The following is a 15333-nucleotide window of genomic DNA, read 5'->3' on the forward strand; positions in this document are numbered from 1 at the left end:
AGTAATTTAATAGAGATATTACAGTTATTGTATTTGAATTGCACAAATATATTTATTGACAAAGCCAAAACAACTCAAAGTTTTAAGTATAAATCTGTGGTCTGTAGTATCAAATGCTTTATATTAATCTATAAAAAAGATTACAAAAGATATAGCTATTATCATGAATTAGAAATGTATAATCTATATCTATATATGCCTATATATCTTCCATGTATAATTTGATCTGATATTAACTTTTAAACAAAAATGAATGAAAATAATTTGATGTCATTATTGATTAATTTTATAGGCCTCCAATTGTCTATATTAATTAAATTCTTCCCTGATTTTGGAATTAGAGTAATTAAACCAGCAGTTTCTCATGTTCCAATATTTCTTGAAATACACAGAGAAAGACTTCTGAAAGATCCTGTTGTTTTTTAAACTTTCATTACATTTACATATTCCTTCATTTAGAAACCAAGAACTTTCTTTAATACTGCGGTTTTTGGAGTGTAATTGTCCATAAAAGTTTGCAATGAAGTTAGAAATATGTTTGGGATCTGTTGCGAAAGTGTTAATAATATTAAGTTTCTTTATAAAGGAATTTTTAGCCTTTCTCTTCTCTAGATTAAATCATATTTAAAATGTTGATCTTATAAATGCCACTCTTGCTTTATGTTCATATATATGATCTAACTCTCATTGTAATTTGGTTAATAGATTTGTATTCCTATCACATATTGTTTGCTTTTCATAAATATATGTTTTGTATTATACTTTCCTAATCTTAGGTAACTCCTTCCCCCCTTATAATAGCTGATATAGTATATTTGATATTTCCCAATGTTTTCCAAAGAGATTATAAACTTTGGCTTTACTATAACAACTCTTTATACACTGTAAATACTAATAGTAATATCAAATGATAAAAAACACTGTTTACTCAATATTAAGTTTTAATGAAGTTACCGTTACTCTCTAAATCTATTTTTTACTCTCTAAAATGATTGTTGTTGTTTGTAGTATCTGGTTTACAAATGATATTTTTGTGAAGTCACCATGAGAGTGATTTGTGTTACCTCTAGTGAACTTGGAGCCTGTTCAGTTTAAGCCATTCTTCTTTACTCAATTGTACTTTACAAAACTGCAGATATATGTGCACTAAAAGGTACTGAGTAGAGTCAAGTTTGCCATAGTCTTGTCATAATGCCCCATATACTGTATAATACACACCAAAACCCAGATTAAATAATTCAATCAAAACAACGATACTTTAATTATAGAGGAGTTAAGCTTACGTGTAACTAGTTAAAGTTACTTAAAAAATTGAGTTCAGTTTACTTGAGCCAAATAAGTAAGTTTACTTAGAAAAAGCATGCAAACAGATTGCCTGGAAAAATCTAAGCTAAGTAAGGTCAATTAAAGGGGTCATGACATGGTTTTTTTTATTGTATTATTATGTTCCCTTAGGTGCAATTATAGTATTAATATCTTTTTTTTTAAGAAAAACTTTTAAAATCTAGTGATTTATGACCTTTTCCCACCCTGTTTCTCATCCTCTGATTCAAACAGTCTGTTTTGGGGGCGTTTTCCATTTAAGACTTCAGTGTTAACGCCCACTGTTATGATTGGCTAACGTCAGTGCCTATGTATCAATTATTGACGTCCCCAGCCAGAACAATATGCAAGTAAACTAAGTAAAAACACTGTGATTATTCATAATGAATGAAATTGCGCTTTAAAAAGTAGTTTAAAGTTTAAAATAGATTACTTACAGTTTGCGTCGTCGTTGTTCCCAGAATAGTCGGCACGGACTTATCTTTGAGCAACAGTTTTCTGGCAAAGCCAGCATCATATTGAGATTTGTTCTCAAAACAGTCATCCTTAAAATGTACAGAACAAACGCTTAGTTAACACTGCCGTGACTGGGACGTCCGCAAAAAATAAACTGCATCCATTTTTCCCTGACGCCTGGATCTTTCGGCAGCTTATTCAGAGGTTTTGTTTGACCACAGCCAGGAACAGCACATCTGTGTGGCATCGTAATTTTCCTGTGCACAAGTAGTCTCTGTCAGAGCTCGCTGTCCATCGACTGAACACTTGTGAGGCGCACGGCATACGTAAATGAGCGTAGTTGTCTTAGCGCTTAAAGCGTAGTTATCTTGTGCTGGAGGCGGTCATATGCAAACGCTGTTACGTCACTTCTAACCGACACGTCACTTCTAACCATGAATCCAGAACGAGCTGTATTTTGAGCTTGATTAAATAAATGATTCGTTTAGAATGGGGAGGACGTCTTAAAATATTAAACTTGCAGGACGTTTTAATAATACAAAGACCTCTTATATACCAAAAGATCAAGGCAAATTTGGTTTCTCATGTCATGACCCCTTTAATTTTAGCATCATCTTCAAGGAGCGCATTTTTTAATTTCCAGTAATTAAAACCTTATCTCCTATTCCCCATGTCCCCCGGGTCAACTAAGTAAATTATTCTGTGGTCACTAAGTACAGAGGGTATAATGTCAATTTCTTGATTTGTTTCCCAAGTTCTTGTGAAAGCAACCAAAAATCGAGCCTAGATTGCTTTGATCCATCCTTATTACTCCATCTAATGTAGGGTTTTTATAGCGTTCCAATCTCCTCCTAATTTAGCATTAACAAATACTTGTAGAAATCCTGAGATATCTTCTTCAAATTCTTGTAATAATGTCCTGTTTTCCATATAAACATTATTACCATAAACATTTTAATATAATATAATAAATATAAGCCATCTTCCAAATGCACAGGATTGACTTTTTTAGAATTTTCCCTTCAAACGTTCCTTTCAAAACAAGTTCACATGGGAACCGAATGTCGTTGCCCCATTTATTTGTCCAAAATGTATGGTCATTTAGTGATGCATACATTTACTGAAGAAATTAAAAGTCTGCATTGAATCTCTTTTGAAATAAAAAATTGCCTTCCTTTTTAACAAGGCGCAAATACCTTTAACATTAAATGAAAGTATTTATTTCTGCTGTGCGTCTTGCGTCATCAACCCGGAACTAAAGTTCGATTCAGTTCAATGTTGTGAACCGACTCGACATTCGGCTCTTAAGGACGATTCGTTCAAGAGTGGGACACTGAAACACTTTCACTCTGGCTGTGTGATCGGGATGGCGTGTGACGCAGCGTGTCTCTCGGGTACGCGTTTCAGTGTGTGTGCGGGACAGCAGGCGGTTGGACGGCGTGGGGGTGCATGGCGGCCATTTCAAATAAGTCAAAAAATACGAGTAAGAGGGATCGAGGAAATCGAACTGGGAATGGATCAGAGACTCTAGGAATGGAAGATACAGGTGAAGAAGAGGATGATATGGAGGTAGGATGGACAAATGTCAGAACAGGAAAAAAGGTTAATAAAAAGAGGAAACAAGGTAAGGAGGAAAGATCAGGAAGCAGTTCAATAGCTAGTGAGGAAGATGGGGAAGAACGAAGTAATAGCAAGAGTGAATTTAGGATAATATTGAAGTTTAAAGGAGAGGTAGGAGTTTCAGGAGTTAATCCATTGATGTTGACATATGAACTGAAAAAGCTGGTAGGAGAGATAGCTTTTGCAAAAGTGCTACAAGATGGAGCTTTAATGATAGCATGTAGGAATGAAGAGCAAAAAAATAAAGCCATAAAAATAAAGACAGTTGGGAAACAGATGGTAATGAATTACAAGATTGTAGGACAGGAGTCATGGGTGTATGGAGTAATAAATGGAATTCCGTTAGGAGTTACTATGGATGAATTAAAAAAGAATCTGAGGGGGCAAAGGTCATAGATGCAGTCCGATTACAAATGAACAGAGAAGGTAGAAGAATGGATAGCTTGTCAGTACGTCTAAAATTGGAAGGAAAAGAAGTGCCAGATCGGATTAAGATGGGTTATATTAGTTATCCGATTAGGAAGTATATAGCCCCTCCTTTGAGGTGTTATAATTGTCAGAGATACGGACATACTGCGTCAGTGTGTAAATCTAAAATGAGGTGTGCGAGATGTGGAGGGAGCACGAATTTGGGAAGTGCGGAGAAGGAGTAGGATTGAAGTGTTGCAACTGTGGAGGTAGTCACAATGCAGCATATGGAGGTTGTGAGGTGAGGAAAAAGGCTGTGGAAGTACAACAAGAAAAGTCAGAAAATAATCGAACTTATGCTGAAGCTGTGAAAGTAGTAAATGATAGAGATAGGCAAAGTAAGACTGAGAGAATGGAGCATGGAAAAAGAAATGAAGGTACAGGAAGAATTGAGGAAGGTAGAGTACCAGAAGATGTAATGCTAGTAAGTAAGAGAAATTTTGTGCTATTCATGGTGGAGGTAATTAATTGTACAGCGTAAACAGAAAGGAGAACAGAAAAGTTACAAATAATAGTAAAGGCTGCAGAGAGATTTCTAGATATTAAGGGATTGAAAGGTGAAGATATAATGAAAAACCTTAATACAGAATCTCAGTCAAGTCAGGATTTAGGGGTTGGTTAGTATGTTAAATATTTTACAATGGAATGCCAGGAGCCTTTGTGCTAATGGTCAAGAATTTAAAGGATATATAAATCAAATGAAAGATAAGCCAGATGTAATATGTATTCAAGAATCATGGTTGAATCCTAGACTAGAATTTGTTTTAAAAGGATACATAAGTGTGAGAAGAGATCGGAAGAAGGAAAAGGAGGAGGATGTGTTAATTTTTGTAAAAGAGGGAATGCCTTATAGAGTTTTGGAAAAAGGGGAAACGATGGAATATATAGTTGTAGAAATATGGTTTGGAAATAAAAGTTATGTTATAATAAACTTTTATAATCCGTGTAAAAAATTAACACAAGAAAGTATGGAAGCAATAAAGGGATTAAGAGGAAGTAGAGTAATATGGTGCGGGATTTTAATGCCCATAATACTTTATGGGAGGTTTATCGACAGATGCAAATGGTATGGTCATTGAAGAGGTGATGGAAAAGAATAATTTGGTTTGTATAAATGATGGAACAAAAACACGAATGGATGTAAATTCAGGGAGGGAATCTGCAATAGATCTAACAATTGTTTCTAATGCATTAGGGGGAATAATAAATTGGGAGGTATTAAATTGTACAGCTGGTAGTGATCATTTCCCAATATTAAGTTCAATTGTAAATAATGAGATAGGGAAGATAAAGAAAGGAAATATAGGAAAATGGAAGTATGAGAAAGCAGATTGGGAAAAATTCAAAAGAATATGTGAGGAAGGATTAAAAATGATCAAGATGAATGAAAGAATAATAATTGAAAGAATATATACAGAATTAATATCAGTGATACAGAATGCTGCTAGAGAATGCATTCCAAAAAGCAATGGAAAGAGGGTGGGGAAAATAGTTCCATGGTGGAATGAGGAGTGTGCAATAGCAGTTAAAAGGAAAAGGAAAGCACTTAAAATTCTAAGGAAAACTCATAATTGGGAAAACATGATAATATATAAAAAGGCTCAAGCAGAAACTAGAAGAACAATAAGGGAAGTGAAGAAAAAGTATTGGAGATCATATTGTGAAGAAATTGGGAAAAATACTCCAATTGAGGAAGTGTGGAGTATGATTAAAAAAATGAGTGGCATTCGAAGAGAATATGAGTACCCTGTGTTATGTATTGGGGAAGAAATAGCAATACGTGATGAGGAAAAAGCAGAAATGTTTAGAAAAGAATTCTCAAAAATAAATAGTTCGGACAATTTGATGAAGGAGTGTAAGGAAATGAGGGAGAAGTTGTTAAAAGAACATCCATTTATTTTAGAAAAAAGAGAGTAACAAATAGTTTTCTAGATGTGCCCTTTTCATATTCAGAATTAAAGAGGGCATTAAAAAACACTAAAGATTCAACTCCTGGACAGGATGGAATTAGTTATGTAATGTTAAAAAAGTTAAGTGATGAATCTCTTAAAATTATTCTAGAGTTTTATAACAGCGTATGGGAAGAAGGGATTTTACCTAAGAGATGGAAAGAAGCAGTAATAATTCCCATTAAAAACCAGGTAAAGATCCAAGTATCCCTTTAAACTACAGACCGATAGCATTAACATCACATCTAGGTAAAGTTATGGAAAAAATGATTACAGATCGTTTAATGTATCATATGGAGAAGAATAATGTTTTTCCCCATATCAAAATGGTTTTAGACATGGAAAGAGTACAATGGACTCAATTGTTAAATTGGAATCAGATATAAGGAAAGCATTGATAAATAAAGAAACTCTAGTAGCAATTTTCTTTGATGTAGAAAAAGCTTATGATATGTTATGGAAGGAGGGTTTGTTGATAAAGTTAGATCAAATTGGAATAGAAGGAAAATTATATAATTGGATTAAAGAGTTTTTAATTGAAAGGAATATTAAAGTGAAGATTGGAGAATATATATCAAGGAAAGGAATAATTGAGAATGGAACTCCTCAGGGTAGTGTTATAAGTCCTTTGTTGTTTATTATTATGATTAATGATGTATTTGCAACAATAGATAAGAATGTAAATAAATCGCTGTTCAGCGGATGATGGAGCTCTGTGGCTTAGAGGTAGGAATGTAGAGTATATTGTTAATAAAATGCAAGCAGTTTTAAAAAATGTTGAGGAATGGTCTTACAAATGGGGTTTTAAATTCTCAGTGGAGAAAACCAAATATATATTTTTTACAAATAAAAGGTCAAGTATAGATCTAAAGATTAATTTATACAACAAAGAGATAGAACAAGTTAAAGTGATAAGATTTTTAGGTATGTGGTTTGATGAAAAGGTTACATGGAATGTACATATAAATAAGATGGAGGATAAATGTAAGAAGATTTTAAATGTAATGAGGTGTATTTCAGGACGAGAATGGGGAGCTGATAGGGTTGCATTAAAAACAATTTATTCAACAATGATAAGAACAGTATTAGATTATGGTTGTATCGCATATGGAACAGCAACTAAGTCACAGTTAGGAAAATTAGAACGAATTCAATCACGAGCTTTGAGAATATGTTGTGGAGCTTATCCTTCCTCTCCTGTTTCAGCTTTACAGGTGGAGATGGGGGAGATGCCAATTCACTTAAGAAGGAAACAATTGATACTGGCATACTGGGTAAACCTTAAAGGGCAGAAGGATAGTCATCCAACAAAAGGTATACTTGAAACATGTTGGGAATATGGGAAAGGAAAAGTTAACAGTTTTGGTTGGATTATTAAGGATTTAGTTCAGAATATGAAATTAAATGAGTATAGAGTTATTCCAGCAGTAATATTACCAACAACACCATTATGGATTTTACCTCAACCAAATGTAGATCTATTCTTATTGGAATCAAGACAAGATAAAGATCAGAGGATGTTGGAAGCAGAGATGACAAAAGAATATATTGGTATTAAGTATGAACAATATATAAAGGTTTTCACAGATGCATCTAAGGATCCACAGAAGGGACAGGTTGGGGTAAGCGTATATCATTCCCAGATTGAAAGTGGCAAGAGGGGAAAGAGTATCAGATCATGTATCTGTGTTTACAGGAGAGCTACTAGCAATTATGATAGCACTTAATAAAATAAATGAAATGGGGCTAAGTAAAACTTTAATATGCTCAGATTCAAGTTCAGCCTTGAGGTGCCTGGAAGTTCAAAAATCAGATACTAGACAGGATATTGTTTTGGAAATCTTACAGATATTGTTCATGATGCAACAAAAAAATAAGAGAGTTCAGTTTTTATGGGTTCCGGCACATACCGGAGTGTCTGGAAATGAAGAAGCAGATAAACTAGCAAAACAGTCTATGGCAAAGGAAAATATAGATATGCAAATTAGGTATAGTAAATTAGAAATCAAATCAATAATTAAACGGGGATAAATAAAAATTGGCAATCGTATTGGGATAATGAGGAAAAAGGTAGACATTTATATTTAATACAACCATTGGTAGGTAGAGGAAGGAATTCAAGTGGGAGAAGGAAGGAAGACTGTATTATTTCTAGATTAAGACTAGGACATACAGGACTTAATTCAACAATGCAAATAATAGGAAAACATCCTACAGGATTATGTGAATGGTGTGGAATCAGAGAAACAGTGGAGCATGTACTTATTAAGTGTAATAAATATTCTGAAGAAAGAAGTAAGATAATTGAAGAATTTGAGATGAAAGACAATCAACAATTAACATTAAAGATGGTTTTAAACTCAGTAGAGGGGGTAGGTTAATAATAAAGTTTTTAAGTAGAACAAATTTGATCTTTAGAATATAGATAGGCTATTAGTGTTTTTAGTATCAGTATCCCTCTCTGGAAGATGAGGGACTTTGGCTGTAGATGGAGGAGCTGAACACGCAGCAACATTGAAAGCACGAGTCCTGATTGTTCTGGGAGTTGTGATATATTGTCTCTGATCTATTACCTACAGTAGATGGCGGTAATGCTCTTTTTAAGAATGCGAACCGCCAATAAGCCCAAAGAAGAAGAAGAAGAAGAACTTTCACTCTGTCTGTAGCGCGTTTCTCCGTTCATCTGTGCGCGAATACAAATTAAAGAAAAGTTACACGATAATGTTTTTTATTAATGTATAATGTATTTTTAACACTCTCTTCATAGCAATATCAATATCAATGGGTGCACTTATTATTTTATATTTTCTTCTTTTTCCAAGTGTTGTGCATCAAGGTAAGAGTTTCTGTATATTTCCTTCATATAGATGTCTCAATGTAAATAATAATGGTGTTTTAATGTTTGTGTTTGTTATATTTGAGTCTTGATTTTTGTTTGTTAGTTTTGTGGGTGTTGATCTTATAAATGCCACTCTTGCTTTATGTTCATATATATAAAACTGGGCGTTTGAGCCGGTAGTTAGCCAAAATACTTGGGAAAGGCGTTTGGGCAGACTAGTTTACCTTTTCTTTCTTATATTGTTTGTTCCCCTAGTGCGGTAAAGTTTGTTTTACATTGGACATTCTCCTTACCTATCACATTTTCAAGCTAAACCAACTTGAACATGCATGAATAGGTTTACTTTGCCCAGCATAAATCAATTAAACAATTGAAACATTTGATATGACATCACAACAAATATGAAACGTTCTTAAAAATATCCCTTTCATGACTCAAGGCTCTGTTTGTGAAATTGACATTCTATATGTTTTCCAAAAAATATAGTATTCTAAATGTTTGTAATAATCTAATTCCATTAAACTCAAGTACTGTTTGACCTAGAGACATGAAACCAACTGTAAAACACTCTGAATATTATTGTTCGTATTGCACAAGACTTGTTTTTGGGAGTAAATATTCAGTACTTTTTATACAGATATTATAATTATATAGTCATTGAGTTTAATAGATAAGAATATCTGAATAACAAGTACTGAATAATGAACCTGAGTTGTGTTTGTGTGGGGTTTATTTAAGGATGGGGTCCTGTAACAAACTGTGTAAAGTGACAGAGGCCTTAGCAAGCATTTGGTCTTTTTACATCTGACCATCATTTTATATGTGTAGAATCTAATTATTGATCAAAAACAAGTAGTTGTAATGTAAAAGATGATTCTTTTTCTTGTTTGTATTTTTTTAGTTTCCCCAGAGAAACACTCACTCCACTGTCTATTCACCGGTCTTTCCACACCGGACACATTCTCTGGATCTGTGTTCAGTGGTTTGTGTGTGTATGACGATATAAAGATCATTCACTACAGTAATGAAGAACAAGACTGGAAGATTAAAAGTCAGAATGCAGAAATCCGGGGTCATTTAAAACTTTATAAAGACTGGTTTCAGTTTTATCCTAAAAATCTTCTATTGCAGGTTAATATTCTGTCAAACTGCACAAACTACAAGTGTTCTGGTGAGTTTAATGCACAGTAAGAAATTCAATTGCATTTTATCCAGCTTATGTTTTTAGTTTTTTTTCACAGAAACAACGTCTTGGTTACTGTTTTAACCTTCAATCCCCGAGGGAGGGAATGAGATGTTGTGTCTAAGGAAGTGACACAAGGGGTCTTCTTTGGATGCCGAATCGTACCTCTGAACCTGAGAAAAGGCCAATGTCAAATTGGCAGACAGAATTTGCATGCCCTGCCCCGGACATACGGGTATAAAGGATTTTGCACTGATTTTGCACTGAGGAGCCGAAAGGATGAAGCACGACCATTTACAGTGTGAGGTCTAGTGCCGTGGCAAGAGGGACACAACATCTCGTTCCCTCCCTCGGGGAACGGAGGTTACAATAGTAACCAAGACGTTCCCCTTCTGTCACTCTGTCGCGGCTGACTCCAAAGGAGGAGATGGCAGGCGAGTTGTGACATATGATGAGAATGCACGCCGCCGTGGCGATTTATGTACGCTACCGTCACGGTGCTGTCTGAACGGATCAGAACGTGCTTGCCTCGGATTAGTGGAATAAACCTCCGTAGGGCAAGGATTACACCCATCAACTCAAGGCAATTGATGTGCCAACGCTGCTGGGGACCTTTTCATGTGCCGGCAGCAGCGTGCCTGTTGCACACGGCGCCCCAACCCTGTCGAGAGGCGTCCGTGGTTACTACGACACGCCTGGAAACCTGCTCCATGGGATGCGATGCTCTCGACCGCCCGAAAAGCATATCAGCCATCTGCGCGTCCGCCTCAGACTGGGTGGGCCATCCCGAAGGCGGCAGTCCAATCGAGTCTTCCGCGTCAGATGCCTGAACGCTCTCCGATGCAGTGGTGATGCATCCAAGCCCAGGGGCTCGAGGGAGAGCGCGGGCTGGCCATGCGGCGAGTCGCGCTCATCCCAAGCCCGGACGGAAGCAAACAAGCGTGCTGGGGGGCGGGTGGTTCGTTGGGATTTACCAGGCGAAACCGAGCCCGTCGTAATCTCCATATCGCCTTCATCGCCAGCTGGGTCGTCCTCAATCCCGTGGGAAGAAGGAACAGCCCGGGGCGCTAAAGTGGCATTCACCTTCAGAAAGGAGAGCCGCTAACCGCAACATTGCCATGGTCATGTTCTCGCAATGAGAACATGAACCATCCAACTGAATGCTGCCTCTGTGTGATCACTGCCCAGGCACACGAGGCAGCGATTGTGGCCGTCGTTCTTGGAGAGATATCGCCCGCATCCAGGAACAACACGGGCGGAAAGGCATCTTGAAAAAGATGCGTCCTGAAAAGGACGTTCAATGCCGCTCTGACTCTTTTAGTGAGTGGAAAAAGCTCTTTTATTTTTTTTTGGAAAATACACTCTTTTACACCAGGAAGAAGCGCTGTCGAAGCGCCCAGGGGCATGGACTGCACAGCGTGCAGAGAGAGAATGCCAGCTGGAAAATGCGCCATGTGGATCCAACAGCCAAGCCTCTCGGTGATAAAGGTGAGTAGAAAGGGAGTTGATTCAGCTGTTTGTAGTACAACCATTAGGCTCCGAAGAAAAATTCTGACTGGCATTCGCTGCCCCGCGTCCCTTTATACCTGTATGTCTGGAGCGGGGCATGCAAATTCTGTCTGCCAACTTGACATTGGCCTTTTCTCAGGTTCAGAGGTACGATTCGGAGTCCAAAGAAGACCCCTTGTGTCACTTCATTCGACACAACGTCGAGAGAGTGACAGAAGGGGAACACCTGTTAGAGCAAAAATAGTCCCCAAATGTTGTCCCAACTAGCCTAACAGTGTTACTGATGTGTGAGTTCCCAGCATGCATTGCAACATTCATAAATTATGTGTTTAGTGTTTTAGGCTTGTTCCTTGCTCTTTGCTGACTTTATTTAAGCTTTTTGTTGTTGTTGTTTTTGGCACTGTTAGTTAATAGTTGTGTGATGTTAGAAGCTCATCTTTTAACTTAATTAGTTTTGTTGATTGTCACCATTATTGAGGTTTGTGTTAAGGATTGAGGTCTCTTGTGTGTCTACATTAAACAATTGTTTACCGCCTTGCAAGACATACCTCTCTCTTCAGAGGCAAAGATTGCTGTTAACTTAATATGAAAGTACTTTAAATGGTGACCAAACGAAAGTTTTCATATTGTGAATTGTCAGTTGGCTGAACTAGAAATTATTAGTTCTCTCAACAACAATTTTTTTCATTTAGGTGAATGAACAAATTCACATTGACTAAACAAAGCAATTTTACTGAGGACAATTATTCAAATGTCGTTGAGAGAACCCAAAAATCTTACTGCATCATGTTGCGCTGTATTTGCTGAATGATTCTTTTTTCACAGTGTGGGTTTTCTCTGATCAATCATCGGATTTGTTATGAAACTGCAATTATCTATAATTTGTGTGAGATTATAATCAATATTTGTGTTGTGATTGTAGAGCTTCATTTACTTCAGAGAAGAGCTGGATGTGATGTGGAGAAACTTAATGGAACAATCAAGTATCTGACTGTGTTTAATGAGTATCAGTATGATGGAGAAGATTTTATTGCCTTTAATTTTAACACAACACAGTGGATCAATACAAATCCCAAAGCCAAAGAAACAAAACTGAAGTGGGACAGTCAAACAACACGAAACCATGTCATCAAGGATCAACTCAAGATCTGCATGAACTGGATCTCCACATTTAATAATACTCAAAGAAGTATGTTTCAATCAGTTTTAGTAGTAATAGTAGTTCTAGCAGTATTTTTTAGCTATTTATGTAAATACTAATTAAAGAGGAAATGTATGAAATCAAATAAAAGTATGAAAACTTGAATGTGTTCATGTTGTCATAAAACTCTGGAATTTGATGTAAATATACTGAATTATTATTTATGATGAAATATAACCATATTTATTGTTGGTCCTTTTTACTCCAGCTCTTCCAGATGTTGAGGTGTTTGCTGTTGAATCTCCTCAAGACCAAAACAAGTTGATTCTGACCTGTCTGGCCACTGGTTTCTACCCCAAACACCTGGAGATGAATATGATGTTGAACGGCATTAAACTGGATCATATAAACTCTTCTGGAATCAGACCAAATGGTGATGAAACCTTTCAGCTGAGAATCAGTGTGGAGATCCACAGAAATGAGACAGAGGGTTTTGAGTGTCATGTCAATCACATCAGTGTAAAAGAGCCAGTTATATCAGAATGGGGTAAATATGATCATCAGTATTGAGTGAATATGTGGCCATTTGTTGTATTTGTGTCGCTTCTTGACCTGAACACACATTTGTAAAAGAGGCTAAGCTTTCTTTAAAGTGTACATCTGGAAATAATTGTTGAATGTAATTATAAATTTCTGTGTTTGTAATGTGTTTATATTTTTGTCTTTTTTAATTCTGCAGATGGAAAATGCAGAAACTGCAGTGAAGCATCTAGAACAAATATTATAACAATCATAATAGCAGCAGTCACATTTACAGTGTTCATGATTGTGATTTTTATTTATATCCACAAAAAAAAAAGGTCTAATGGTGAGTTCAAATTATTTAATATGGAAATTATTACTTTAACTATTTTAAACAACAGAACATTTATTTTATTAATTTTCAAGAATTGTATGTCAGATTTCTTGGTTTGATGTCTGAGGTGTCTTTCTAAATCTCACAGGATAAAAATTATTATTCAACATTAATTTCACAAGAACTTGATTATTGAATGTCTTGGAATATTAATGTTAAATTAACTCTTCAATAGATTATAAAAAGATTTTTAATAAACATTTTGTTTATTTTATGCCATGGGTCCATTAAACACAGCAGGACGTGACGCTCAAGACGTCGGTCTAGTGCAAAAACACTTTCGATTGTGAATGGCCCCTTTAACTTCTTTTATACTATAGAAATATTTTTGAATGTAAAATATAAGAATATTTAAATATATCAAGACAATCACAAGTCATTCTTGCAATCTCATCTTTGCTAGAACACAATACCTTGATGATATCTTTGAATTAGCTGAATTCACAACAACAATTTTAATATATAATATCAAATGTTGGTAAGACATAAACGCACACATGATTAACTAACATTAGTGACAATGCAAACTGGTGTGATTGGGGCAAGTGACAGTTTCATCTACAGCTGGAGTGAGACAAAAAGTTTAGTGCTGACACATTAAATCTACATACATATATGATTGTGTTTCTCACGCTAAATATAAAGCATATTTTCATGGTTATGAAATGTATATGTATTGTATAAATGTATAATCTGCTGTATCTCTTCTAGTCCAGTTAAACTGTAATGAGTCTGACAGAAGAGAGAAAAGTGACTCTGAGAAGACAGAACGACTCAATGCTGCTGATTCACCTGAGAATGATTCACCAAACACACTGTAAGAGATCATTCAGGTATCTCCACGTCAGATTCATGGACTTTCTGCAAGCAGAGATAGAAAATAATTTTTATGAAAAGCTGACTGGACTGTGTTTTTAACTATTTTACGGTTTTATTTGGATCATTTCAACAATAATTAACAACAAGTCTCATTCACTATCAGTGTACATGCATATATTTGTGTGTAAAATCTCTGGACAAAACATTTTAAAAAATACTTCTCGATCCATCAATACATTCACAGTAAAATGTTTTCTAAAATTGTGATAAAATTTACAACCAACTAAACTACAAATACAGTGTGCACAATGATAGGCCCTGTTTCCTTCTGGTTCTGTCATGCATTTCCAATAATTCACAGATCAAATATACAGGATATATTTGCTTTTTAAATTTTCCAATCTGACGGTTATTTTCACTTAAAGTCGAACATAACCAGCAAAGTTTAAACTTGTTTTAGCACAGCGGTTGATTGACAGGTGAGTGTTGGCGCTTCACTGCTGTCTGGGACGACACACTCAAATAGTGTTTCACATTCAAATGTGATGTTTGTTTTTGACTTCCTCCATATGTGGATCTATTGATCTGATCACAAAATGTTTTCGACCACGTTTACACCTGTATTTATTTTTGACCACGTGTGATCAGTTCAAATACTCCCGGTGTCCTTATAAACATGGAAAAAAGCAAAAATGAATCTGTTAATTATTAAATATTATCTTATATAAATGACTAACACACTCCTTCATTTTGAATAATCCAGATTCATTAACATCTGCATGAGGGTAAGAATAAATTGGCGTGTACATCTGTCATGAATCCGGCTGAAATTAGCATGAGAACTTTTTCTGCTCTCATAATTACTCAAAATCCACATAATTATTAGTGAATGAGACCCAAAGTTTGTTTGATCAGTCCAGATTATAAGCTATCATGAGTTATTTCATACTTTACATTCAAATGTTCAAACTGCTTCAAACTTTATTTCTCACAACAATTTTAAGTAGGGATGTCCCGAGACCAATACAGAGTCTGATACAGTCTCTCCATATCAACAGTTTATTTCAATTTCACCATAAAAATTGTGTGTATTATTATATTATATTAATA

The 15333-nt window shown here is 35.6% G+C and overlaps 2 protein-coding genes across 5 annotated transcripts in view; one reads left to right on the top strand and one right to left on the bottom strand.

Moving 5' to 3' along the window:
- LOC127650298 (neoverrucotoxin subunit beta-like) overlaps positions 1-15333 on the bottom strand; it is an 86918-nt gene that overhangs the window by 64607 nt on the left and 6978 nt on the right. The window lies entirely within an intron of this gene.
- The window catches only part of LOC127650293 (zinc-alpha-2-glycoprotein-like), a 58114-nt gene continuing 45927 nt past the window's right edge, over positions 3147-15333 (top strand). The window contains exons 1-6 of one of the 4 annotated variants that reach the window (XM_052135618.1): positions 6578-7130; positions 9557-9826; positions 12270-12536; positions 12757-13035; positions 13228-13356; positions 14116-15304. In XM_052135618.1, coding sequence (XP_051991578.1) covers positions 6743-7130; positions 9557-9826; positions 12270-12536; positions 12757-13035; positions 13228-13356; positions 14116-14225 — 1443 coding nt within the window. In that variant the 5' untranslated portion in view covers positions 6578-6742 and the 3' untranslated portion in view covers positions 14226-15304. Of the gene's footprint in view, positions 3326-6577; positions 7131-8460; positions 8653-9556; positions 9827-12269; positions 12537-12756; positions 13036-13227; positions 13357-14115; positions 15305-15333 lie in introns of those variants that run through there. The other 3 variants (XM_052135617.1, XM_052135619.1, XM_052135621.1) reach the window with 3 other exon arrangements.

Source organism: Xyrauchen texanus, chromosome 10, assembly GCF_025860055.1.
Source record: "Xyrauchen texanus isolate HMW12.3.18 chromosome 10, RBS_HiC_50CHRs, whole genome shotgun sequence".
NCBI classification, from domain to species: Eukaryota; Metazoa; Chordata; class Actinopteri; order Cypriniformes; family Catostomidae; genus Xyrauchen; species Xyrauchen texanus.